The 13,213-nt window shown below is 39.1% G+C and overlaps 1 protein-coding gene across 7 annotated transcripts in view; it reads right to left on the reverse strand.

Annotated features, from left to right (window-relative positions):
• The window catches only part of MAST4 (microtubule associated serine/threonine kinase family member 4), a 524,552-nt gene that overhangs the window by 103,636 nt on the left and 407,703 nt on the right, over positions 1–13,213 (reverse strand). For all 7 annotated transcript variants that reach the window (XM_053913123.2, XM_053913118.2, XM_053913119.2 and 4 more), the window contains one exon: positions 1,071–1,159. In XM_053913123.2, the coding sequence (XP_053769098.1) occupies positions 1,071–1,159 (89 nt within the window). The remainder of the gene's footprint in view (positions 1–1,070; positions 1,160–13,213) is intronic.

Genomic DNA, 13,213 nt, shown 5'->3' on the forward strand with positions numbered 1-13,213 from the left:
TATAATTATTACTTGAGCCCAAGGGCCTCATCTTTTGAATCTTTATTGGCCTCACATTGGTTATGAATGAAACCAAGATAATTATTGTATATATATCATCGACAGGTAAAACTTTACATAAACTTGTGCACACATACAAGAGAAGACTCATTCTAGACTGCTCATACCATTGTTTGTAATCGCTAATATAGATGAAATAAGCTCAACTTTTAAGGAGGGAAATGCTGACTATTTCTGACAGAGTACAGGGCATGCAACCCCAAACTACAGTCGATCATCCTGGCATAATGAGTATTTTCAGCTGAAGGAATGTGAGAAGTGGTGTGTGCAGAAAGCACTTTCTGGCCTGTCCTAAAGAGGGTCCTAAAACCCTAATGGGAAAGGCACTCACTCTCCCTGTGCCTGGAGTGAAGAAACACGCTTATCTCCAAAGATAAGGGGCACAGAAGCATCTGAACAACAGGCCTTGCTAAGTTTCCCCGTTTACCACAGTTATTAGCTCACCTTTGCCTCATCATATTTTTTCAATCTTTATCAAAAAATGCTTAGATTTAACCATTTCTTTGAGTCATCACTTCCTTATGAAGGTTCCACACATCGCATAAAACTTATATTAAGTAAGTCTGTATGCTTTCCTCTTGCTAATCTGTTTCGCTTACTGGATTCCCAGTGGAGAACTTAGAAGAATAGAGAAAAAAGATCATTTTTCTTCCCCTGTAGTTTTTAACCCTAATCCTCCTCATGTGAACCAGCATGCCTGTGCTTCCTCCAAATAATCCTAACATGCAAACATGACTTGCATCACTCACAAATTTAGAAATTGAGAAAGAAATAATTGAAAAAGGGACCCACGTAAAAAGGAAGTCTCGATTTTAGAATCCAAACACTCTGAAAGAAGGTAAGGTTTGGGCCAACATCAGAAAGAACAACTTAGTGATAAACCAACAGGAAAACCAAGCTAACAAGATGTGAAGACACATGAATTTCAAAGTGCCCGGATTATTTTGAAAAACTGGCAAAAAAAAAAAAAGAAGAAGTAAAACAAAACTCAAGGAAAGAGAACTAATTACCTGCATGGGCCGAGAGAGGGGAATGTGGACGAGGCAGTGCTGCGGACTGCCCATTGCCTATCAAGCTTTTCCGGTTGCTCGTTCGGCAGCTGTCAAAAACAAAGGAAAAACAACCTTTTAAAAAGAGACTACAGCATAAATATTAACAATAATTCAATCATATTCAACATAGGCAGAGACTAGCAGTTAAACAACCTATCTGCTCATAATATTACCAAAATTTTTGTAAGCTGGTATGCACTAATATTTGAGGGGTGGTTGCCGCTTGAATATTAGAAAATATAAAGTATTCTCACAGTATAACATCATCAGTATTCCTCACCACCAGCGAAGCTACAACCAAGTGCCTTCTCTCAGGTCTTGACTGCGAATATGTGACATGCCATACATACAAGTGATAAATTAAGGATTCAAATCAGCAAACCACAGGTAGCATCTTTGTTGACATGAAATTTCTAATACAAAATTACATGCAATGAAGCGCAATGACATTAATCTTACAATGATGCACTAATTAAAAATCTAATTATTTCGACAAATTTCATATTTGTGCCTTTTGTCAACTGAACAGCCGATGCCTAAGATAAATGTAGTTCACCACTCATTCATTTTTCATCATGTACACTGCATTCAAATTCCTTAGTATGGAAAATATTGTAGAAACACAGTAACAGATTCCAGTTTGGATGAAGATAACAGTGAAGGCCTTTTTTCATAGGCACACTACCTATTGTTTTTATCCTGGGACTCAGTGAATAGAAACAAGTGGCTTCATATCGGCACAGGGCAACTATTTTTTCCTTATTTCTCCTGGTAGAAAGTTATAAAATGGCTAATTTTATTCCAAAGTAACTTTTACTAGCCTCAAAGAATAATACAAATGCAAAACTGGTTGATGGTGAAGTGGATATTACTTCCATTTGCTTTTCTTCAGTAAATGTTGGCACTTCATTCTCTATTATCAGCGTAGACATTAGAAAAGCATAATAAAACCCAGCAGGTTACCACACTGAATTGACCTGTAATAAGGTTCAGGGCACCCTAATTCCATTCTCCCACACTAGGGCTGCCTTCAAACACCACTAAAGATTTACTGTAATGTCTTCTTAACTCAGAATACACCTCTGTTAGAGTAGGTTCTTAAAAGAGGAATTTTTACCTGACTTCTAAATTAGGTATAGTGGATATTTTTGAAAGTTTGTATAAAATATTTGAAAGGAGCATTTCTAAATATACATGTAATACATTTAAACAAACCCAATTTCTTTCAGCAATATTGACTTGCAAAGCAATCCTCTCTCTCAGATGTTTGCTGCTTATCACCATTTGTCAACATTCCCGTATTTAAAATTTCTTAAGGTCAGGCTGCATCATTTTATTTTCCTTACCGGAGTAATCAACATCCCCTAGCATTATCTGTGAGTATAATTAAGATCATGTTTACTCAGCCTTAAAGAAGCTGTAGAATAAGAATAGGCCCTTGATACTTAATTATGAAGGTGGATTGAGATATTATCAACTCATCTATCAGAAACTGTATTAAATTCATAATTATTAAATCAGATAGTGTGACTGTTTTAAAAAGAAACTGTATAATATATTTAGTGTTAATTCAAATTAATGCCTCCTTTCATTTCAATACAGCTATTTTAAGTATATCAACTTGCTGGTGTTAATAAAAAAAATGTTTTAAATGACAGATTTATACCCTGGAAATCTCAGCCAAGTTATTTGTTAATTGAGCAAATTAACTGAAATAAGAGTTAACTCAAAAAAACAGCTATTTGCATTACTTTTTATATTTAATATTTGTTCATTTATGAAAACTTTCTCCTGATAATCAATTATTGCTTATATATGTAAATCAAATCAAAATATAAATAAGTAGAAACAGTAATCTGATAAATATCTTAAACAGGGATATTAGTAATATATGCTTACTTACTTAAACCTAAAATTTAGAAAATATTTCATAAAGAAAACTTTAAAAACTGAATTTTCCTTAAGAGATATAGAATGACTAGCATACTACCACAATAAGCAAAATAATTAGACAATAATTTAGATTTATAATAAACAAACAAAAAATCTAACATTTTTATCAGTTATTTAAAAGTCCACCATAGAAGGGTAGAAAATATTGATTTTTAAAATGAGATTCAAAAATAAATCTCAAAAATAAATGTCTAAACAAAACCTGAAAATGGTATTTACTTGCTTGGTCAATATAAAAATATAAAACTATGAAAAAAGTTTATATTATATTCATCCACTCTTTGTCTTCTCTCTATAAAGATGTGTGATCTTTACAAATAGATGAGTATAAATGCGTTTTATAGTAAAAAATAAGATTCTCATCTCTGAATACATGAGCAACTTAAAGAAGTTAAAAACAAACCTTCAGAATTTGAACCACTTACCATATTTAAGGCACTGTTGGACGTTACACTAACCCTTAAATAATTGTCACAGCTCACTGACAAATGCTATCACAATCAAAGCTGACAGTGTCTTATCTAACCTCTATATGGATCTTCAGCATGAAGCTAGAGACACTATTAAAATGATAACACACTTGGAACTTTCTTGAATCTCTCAACAATCAGACAGGAAGATGTACACCATGAAATGTTCCTCAGCAAGACAAAACAATACTATAAAACCTAGGTCAAGACAGATTTCCATGTGTACACAAAATGCATCTCCACACTCATAAAGTAGGGTCTTGGCCTCACAAATGAGTATATATGTTGCTAACATCCTTAAGGATAAAGGAGGATTTTATACTGTATTTAACCTCCAAATACCTAGATCTTGATATATAAATACTTTTAAATCCTGGGACCCTACTAAGATATTCTGTAGATAACTTTCCAAGGTTGGGGGCAAAGGGGAGTTATGTAATTTTAATACTACCTGTGCCTGATTATCTGAGAATCACCTAATCTTATTGCTCTAGGTGCCTGATCCCCAATAAATGAACAGGAATCTGCATTTAATCCCACATTAAGAAAACTCCGGGTAGACAGCAGCTATGGGTACTTGCTACCTTGGCTGCCTCAGCACCTGGCACTGCCCACATTAATAATGATGCTGGTGCGAAATGCTGAGCTGACTTCTGCTGTCATGATTTATTCATCCAGGTATCACACTCTTTTCTGCTGATGAAAGGAGAAGCTTATGGCATCCCAGCGTGAGGCAGCTCCTCAGGTGCTCCTGACTGCACCACACTCACCTCATCCATAAAATGATAAAGCAGAAACAGGGCCACTTGCAGCAAAATCGAGGTCCCATCCCTTTCACCCGCACGACTAAGTCAATTCAGGCTTGCTTTTTCTCAGGCGGTGTCATCTCCCCACCTCCCCCCAAAAAGATGCCCCACCAGGTAAAACAGGAACACCACTTCTACTATGGCAGAAATCTTTTAACTTTTTAAAAATTTATCCTCACCTAAGCATTTGAGCTCGCAAAGATTTACCTCTAATTTCAGCCTTAGGAACAAAAGTATATAATTCCCAAATGAAACAGAAGGACAGTTATGAATTCAAGTTTCATAAGCTCAAGTTCATCCCCAAAAGCATTCTTTCTGCTTCACTCTTGAAGACGAAACAGAAGCCATTCACCCTTCCTGTGCTCTGATCTGAAAGCCAAACACAGGGGTGTCCACTTCCCACAAAGCACTTCCTCCTCCTCAGTTCTCCACTTGAAATGACTTAGGGAGACACCTACTCTGCCTGTGGATTCCAGGCTCGGTTTGTTCTCTTGATTGGGAAGGTGGCACAATGACGGCACAGATAGATTCGTTACTTGCAAAATGTAATTTAGCCAGAGAAGACAGCCGTATGCAACTAGAGACAAAGGCAAAGTGGTCTTTGCACCAACTCAGGATAATGGAGCCAGTAAGCATTTCTTTTCACCCCATTCTATTCACTCCTCCCTGGAAAGACCCACCTGCAGGCAAGACACACACAAGACACACACCGCACAATAAACACTGTGGACCAGGGATCTGAGGAGAATGAGAAGGTGGAAATACAATGACAGTGAGCAAGCCCGGCTGGCCCCTGGGGGCTGGAAGGCAAGGCAAGCAGAGACAGACACTCTGAATAAGAAAGTCACAGCTGGATGGGCACGGGCACTCAGGTGGAAATGCTTTAGGGTGATATGAGGCCACCAGAAGGAAGTCTTTTATTTGTCTGCGTGGTGTTTTGGCTCACGCAGGTGAAATGAGGATTGAACAGGGCACCAGTCCTGTTCCTTGAGCTTACTGTTCCCATTCACCAAAGCAGTTTCACAATCCCCTAACTGCTGCCAACAGTGCCTTCCATCTGCTGGGAAGATAAAGAGAAGGATCACGCATTTCATCATCTATGCCAGGCTGACTCAGTGTGAAGGACAAAGAAGAATACAGGTTGCTAAACTGAGGAAGGGAGGGGAATGTATTGTTTGGCCCAAAGCACCCATGTTCTCTCTCTGCCTAGGCTGTCCTTCTGCTCAGGGTTCCATGGGAAGGGCTTGCTGAGACCTGTAAACATTTCACATCTGGCTCTTGTCACATCTCTCCCGGCAGAAAAACCTAATTATCCCCAACCAAGGCTGTAAAAGCCATGAGGCCCACCAGGCTGTGGCCTTTAGCAACTGTTCTGACTAGCTGAAATTCTGCTTAATTTTAAATTACATTCATTCTGAGACATGAATACCAATCATGTCTGATCATGGCAAGACAAGCCAAGGAGGGGAAACCCCAACAGACAGTAATTTCTAACATCCATGGCTGACTTGAAAGGTCAACACTCATTATGGAATCTGCCTGACCACAGTGGAGGGGCAGCGAGCACACCGTGAACTGCATACGAAGAGCTCCAGTAATTCTCAAAAGCTAGGCTATAATTTATTAATTCATCTTGATGAAAAATTTGATAAATTTGCACAGGAGACCAATTATAGACCAAAGCTTTCCTGGATATGAACATCTGCTAACTATTTCCTAATACCTTAATAGAATCTGAACATTTGGCTATTCCTTAAACAAAGAGGAAGGCTGAAGTGGAAGAAGACTGGGCAAGAAGATTGGAGCCGCTGAACACATTATGAGCCAGGCAGCCTTTCGATTCCTTATCTTTACAATAGAAGGCTTGGACCAGGTTAGAGAAATGGTCATAAACTTATATATACTTTTTGGAAAGTGAAATATTAAAAATATAGAAAAATAATCCAATAATTATCCCACCACCTGAAATGAACAAATGTATCATTTTATCATATATATTAGAGATAGGGAGAAATGTACCCTCTGACATCCAATTTTCCACTCTCCAGCTAGGCAACTACTAAAGGAACTGTGGCTTACAGCGTTCCCATCCATTTTTGGTACCTTAGCAGAGATACTTGTATACCGATGGACAACACCTGTGTACATGTTCGCACTTTCACTAGTAGTATCACCATCAGGAACCACTGGCAAAGGCCTGAAACTGCAGAAAAGATGAATGGCTTTCAGTGGCCTGTTAGGCTCTACAGTGAAGCCCCAAGAGGATTATCAAGCCTATAAGAGTTTATATCTTTCATTATCTTTCTATTGACTAGGCTGTTTAAAAACTCTGTAGGGGTAGAAGTTAAGTTGTAGAAAACTGGTAGCAATGGAAATGATTCTGCTCCATAATAATGTGAATTAACTTCGTATGGTGCAGATATGATCACTATCCACTCCATGGGAAGATGACCCCAAACATTTAATATCATTATACCACACGATATGAATCAGTTTTGTATCTACTGATCCAGTAGATCCATCATTCCTTACTGAAAAAATATATATACATATACTTCTGGTTCTCAAAATTTCCTTTGAACTTTTTTAAAAAATCCTCACCAGAGGACATTTTTTTCATTGCTTTTAGAGAAAGAGGAAGGGAGAGAACATTGATGTGTAAGAGAAGCAACAATTGGTTGCCTCCCAAATGTACCTGGACTGGGGATTGAACCTGCAACCTAAGAATGTGCCCTGACCAGGAATCAAACCTGCAACCTTTTGGTTATGAGACAATGCTCCAACTAACTGAGCCACACCGGCCAGGAATTTTTTTTTTTTGTCCTCATCTGAAAACATGCTCATTTATTTTAGAGACTGGGGAAGGGAGGGAGAAAGAGAAGGAGAGAAACATCAATAGGTTGTCTTCTGCACACGCCTCTTCCAAGGAAGAGACTCGAAACCAGGGCATGTGCCTGGACCAGGAATCAAACTTGAGACCCTTCCTTTTGTGGGATGACACCCACCCCACTGAGTCACACCAGCCAGGACTCCTTTGAACTACTTTTAATATGTTACCATTACATTTATTAATTAGCTCATTTTGTATTTGTATGACAATCACGATTGTTAGCTTTTATATAAATAGAAAAATGCACACTATACATTATAGATAGTTTGTAACTTACTATTTGTGACTCCACATTTCATTTTTTTAATTAAATTTATTGAGGCGGCACTGGCTAACAGGACCCTCTCAGTTTCAAGTGCACATTTCTATGGCACACGAGCCAATGCTGCACTATGTGCCCATCACCCAGAGTCAGATTTATCTGTGGCAACACAAAAATGGGTCTAATTCATTCTTTTTGTAGATTATTTATTTGAAACAAATTTTGGGATTCTAAATGTATGAAAATTATATATATCCTGGACATTTCTTTTTCCTTCATTGCAAAATGAAATATCTAGGCCTCTGTGCATTTGCAAATGTGATAGCAAAAGCTTTGGAAAATACCTCTGAGGCTGTATTTGAAAGAAAAAACATATTATGCAACATAAAGCAAGTCTTCCTTAAAATCTTTGGATACTTTCCCCCCAAATCCTGCTTCTTCCTTCAGAGGCTGCCTTGCCCATAACTTCATTTCTGTCTTCTCCCAGAAATAATTTTCACCTTTCTTATGTAAATCTGTCTACTCTTTCTCTGCTTCTTCCAGTCCACAGCTCTCCCCCTTTCCTTGAACAGCACAAGGCCACTGAGAACAAAGCATTAATATTTCTGTCCCTGGGACATATTTTGCTACTTATGTGACATTAAGGCAATGTCAGTGTGTTCCGTATGGCCCATGAAATCAAGGCTCCATCCAGGCTTTCATTAATTCATTCAAAAATTACTTTTCGAGTCTCTAATAATATGCTAGGTACCATTCTAAACACACAAAATGCTTGCTGCCCCTCAAGGGGCTTACAATCTGGAGGAAACAGAAAATAAACACAACAAATGAGATAACTCATAGTATGGCAGATGGTGATAATATTTAAAGTATGAGAGACAATGGTTAAGAAAAACAGTGCAGAAGGGAGGACAGGGAGTGCAGATGTAAGAACCCACAATGGTAAACAGGTGGTCAGGAAAGGCCTCCCTGGGGAGGTGACATGTGAACGAGACCAGAGGGATGAGGGAGTGAGCACCCAGCCAGAGCAAAGGCCCTCAGGTGGAAGTGCTCCAGGAACGGCGAGGGCCAGGGCGGGTGTGGCAGGACTGAAGTGAGCCAGAAACAAGCAGCAAAAGTGGACAGCAAACAGGAGAGGATTCAGATCTCTGGCAGCTTGCCGGACGGGTTTTTAGCCCAGGTGCAAAGGGAAGCCTCCCGAAGGTTTTAAACATAATCTGACTTTTGTTTTAAAAGAACCATTCTGGCTGCTCCATTAAAATAAGCACAGAAGGACAAAAGGAGATCAGGATGTAGAGTTGATGTGCATCTTTCATCATAGTCATTTCCTGTAATTCTACTTTCAAATAAAGTGTTTTATTTTAAAATTAACTCATGCAAAAGAAAGTGGCCCCCGAATTCAGGGCAAGCATTATACCAGTCCATGCTCTTCTGTACAGCCTCCAAAACACCGGAGAAATAGCGGTGCTGCTGCCGTGCTGACTACCAAGCCCGCGTGCTTCAGGCCTTCGCGTTTTTGCATGAATGTCATGACCTAGTTCACGGTTACCAGGGGTATGTAAGTATGAATGCTTATTACTGACATTATTGGCTTGATACTTGAACTTCACTTTTCCATTAGTAGGAAATCTCCTTTTTAAAGGCACTGATTATAATGGAAATGAACGGTTGCTCATACTATTTTCAGAACGGTCTTCATAGAGAGAGATGGCTGAACACACAGACAATAGCAAGACACTACTCAATGTAACAAATGCTTATGGAACATCTATTCCAATGTACAAAATATTGTGGGAGATAAGAAAATGAAGAAAACATTCTCAAAGTATTTAAAGTATAAAAGAAGAGATAAGACTGATTCACAGATAACTGAATCGCAGATAAGGCAGAATCTGGAATAGAGGTACAAACAAAAATCTGTTGTCAGCTACGGTGTGAGATAAAATCCCACTCAGCTTTGAAACGTATTTTCATAAATAATAAGCCCTATAACTTGTATATAGTACATAGTATATAACTTTATACTGTGCATGGCAAATTTCCCTCTCATTTCACAGGTCTTCCCTAATAAACCCTTAATTTCAGTGATCTGCCTGACACACACACACACACACACACACACTTCTTTTAAACCTATTCCTTTTTAGTCATTCCATTTTATTGCTATTTCAAAGTAAGACATCCCAACAGGGCTATTTCCATGTGGCTGACATGGTGAGCTCTGAAGTCAAATGTCAGCCTGTGACTGATGGGTGGCTGCCATTCACCACAGTGACCACGGTGCCCTGGCAGGCAGGGCTTCCACCCCGTGGTCACCCATTCATTCAGTGAACGTGACTGAAAAGTCCACAGGGAGGTCACAGTCTAGAAGGGGGGTTAAATCCCTTGAGGGCAAAGATTATATTTTATATAATAGTGACTCTCTGGATAGCCAGGAAATACAGAAAATAAAAATGATTTGAATAGAGAGTCAGTAAATATTTTTAATTGACTAAGTAAATATGGTTCCTGCCTCCAGGAAGTATATAATTTAACTTGGTGGACAAACATAGCCTAATTTTCAAGACTAAACTGACCCAAGATGGATTGCATTAGCCTACGCCTATTAGATTGATTAAGGCCAGGTAAAACTGAGAAGACGCACAGAGCTGACAGGTTTGTGGTGCTGGATATATGGTTTGAAACATCTCACTGGGAAAACCTGTATGCATGTCACTCTAAATAAAATCACAGTGGGATAATCAGAGGAGTTAAAAGAGGAGCATAATATAATGTCCAAAGTCAAGTAGGAGTTGGAAATGATGTGAAATTAATAGAAGTAAAAAGTAATTCAAGTGAGAAGGATCTGAATACCTGTGAATTTTTTTCTTAGTGCAACTTATCTACAACACGAATCATAGGAGGTATATCAAGCCTATATGCCTCCCCAGGAATCCGAAAACTTTTGGGCAGGTCACTGATTTGAATGAGGACACTTAAGGGCAGAGAGAGTCCATGATAAGATGACTTCTGGACTTGTGATTACTCAGACAGGGTACAACAGGCCAAACCTCACCTGAAAGACACACAACATAGCCTGTTGCTTGGGATGAGGGTGTGAACAGTGCTGAGAAGCTGAGGTAATTAATTCTGATTGGATGGTTTAAAGACACGTGCTATACCCTGAGAAACTGCTCCAAGGGCCGATCTGGTCAAAACACTGATGGCATGGAGTCCTTCCTAAGAGAGGTCTAATCTGTCCCGGGCAGCTGAAGCGCTGTTCTTACTGGCTGGGCTATCAACATGGCAACAAAGACAGCTGGGGAGAGGTGAGGGTGGTGGCCCCAACTTTAAAACGGGGTAAAGGGTCAGGGTCAAATTCCTGTGAGACTGACACCCAAGCCTTTGGTTAGTCGCAGGGCATTTGTGGTCAGGAACCAAAGATAAGACTATAGACATGCTGGAGAGCTAAGGAAAAATTTTTAAAATTACAAACTAATGTTTTTCTAAACCTCCACTTTATGTGTGTGTGTGTGTGTGTGTATTTACAGGTTGGGGATGTGTGTGACTTAAACACTTTTTTTTAAATTCCCATATTTCATATTTACAATGGATAAAAGTCACAACTGGATATATTTTTCTTTTTAAGTAGCAGAAAACCAAGTTCAAAGTCCAACTATAAAAATTACTTTTAATCTATTTAATTTAATAGCATTGGATTACTCTCAGTTGGCCAGTGATAAGGAAATAAATCTGTAAAAAGCCATAGAAAGTGATAGCAGTACCAGATCAGAGTAAATGCAACAGCTTCCCTCTAATGTTCCGACCTACCTTTTCAGAAATACCGTAACTAGTAACTCTTTTCCCCTGTACTTATTATCTCCCACTTTCATTGCTTTTGAGAGATGGTCATCAGCTTTATACAGTTGGATTGGAGAAGTTCCTTACATCCAAATCTTATTTGGGCATATAGATATATAACATCTGAACAGATATAATATTCTTTTAGCAATTCCACCAGGCTTCCCCCTATAGAAATTAAACCTCAGTTTAACTCGCTATACCTAGAAACATTTGATTTTGTGGCTATATTTTAGTCTAGGAGGGTAATTCAACTGCATAGCTAACCACTACCCATAAAAATCAAAAGCTCTGCTCCTTTTCGCTGGTTCAGAGGAATCTGGGGCTGCTCCTTTCTGACCCACAAAAGGGAGGGGGGGTTACCTCCACAACCACCAGATCTCCTTTTATGACACTCACCGGGAACTGAGGTCAAGCCCAGAGTGAACAGCACGACTACTTACACCCTTCCAGCTCTAAAGCATTTTGCCTTCACAGCGATGTGGCATCACGCTTTGCCCACCAGTGAACTGCCCCGATTCCATGTGCCTCCACAGTCAGAACACAAACACACACACACATAAAGCCGACATCAGAACTCCACTTTGTTCTTTTCTGGGAGAAAAAGTCATGGGCAAAAAGCCATTATCTTTCTGTGCAGTATGTTTTGTTGCTAGCTGCGCCTAATTCAGTATCTTGCAAATGACATTCTGTTAATGACATGAATGTCAAAGCTGTGATAATGGGCAGAAGTAAAAGAAAATGTTTCCTAGCCGTATAAACAACAAGAAGACTGCCAAATGGATATTAAAGTTAGTTGTGTGTTCATCACACACTTACACGCTCAGTCTCTGACCCTGCTCCCCCAACTATTTATTCCCAACATGAAAGGGATGCAGCCCTTTGAGGAGGGGAGAACAGCACACCTTGGTGAAAACACAGGGAAAAAAAGAGGTCAAAGGAATGTTTCTCCTTAATTAACTTGACAGATGTCTTTTCTTTCCTCATTTGCACCCACTGATGTTTTCTTAGTTGTTCTCTCATTTTACAAAAATGAAATTGGACACAAGGAACCAATTCTGTTGCTAAAGACAGTTGGGCTGGGGAGATACCGGAAGATGCTGGCCCTGAAGTTGCTCGGTATTCAGCCTGGGTAATGAAGGCTCCTTGCTCTTGCCATGTGTGAGCTGACTAGCAGAACTTTAGCTCTGGAAGACAGTACGGGGACTGCCAGGGTGGTCCCAACAATGAGTGCAGACAGGGCCAAGGAAGGGAGGCTGTGCGGCTCCCACAACCTGGGCACGTTCAAAGTGAGAAATCCATACTCGATGTAGAGATAACTCTAACTGCTTCTTACGTAAGTGCATAATAATTCAATCCCACAAATGAAGAGAGTTCTGTTTGAGATTTCAAAAAGTGGCTATTTCTTAGGGTAGTACAATTACGAAATGCCATTGGTAGATCTGATTCAAATTCCAGCTCCCTTAAGCCTCAATTTACTGCTCTGTTTAATAGGAATAAGACTGTAAGCTACCTTAGAGGGCTATGGAGAAATTAAATGAGATAAAGAATATAAAGAAACTATCATAGTGCCTGGCTCATAACAAATACTTCAAGACATTAGCTGTCAAAATAAAACATTTTGGCCTCTCTCTTTTGCATACCTTCTTTCCTGCATATATATATGTTTTCAGGCTTGGAATGTTACACCACAGCTTTCCTTCAAGGATCTTGCAACAAGAAGCACAAAATTGCCCATAGAATTAACTTCTAAAATCAACCCAATGAATTATGCAAAAACTAAAGAGACTGAAGAGTTCTAAGGAGCAAGGCTTGAGAGTAAATGTAAATATTAATGCAGTTATAGAAAGAATTCAACAATAAGAAGGATGATTGGTTGG

Source organism: Desmodus rotundus, chromosome 1, assembly GCF_022682495.2.
Source record: "Desmodus rotundus isolate HL8 chromosome 1, HLdesRot8A.1, whole genome shotgun sequence".
NCBI lineage: Eukaryota > Metazoa > Chordata > Mammalia > Chiroptera > Phyllostomidae > Desmodus > Desmodus rotundus.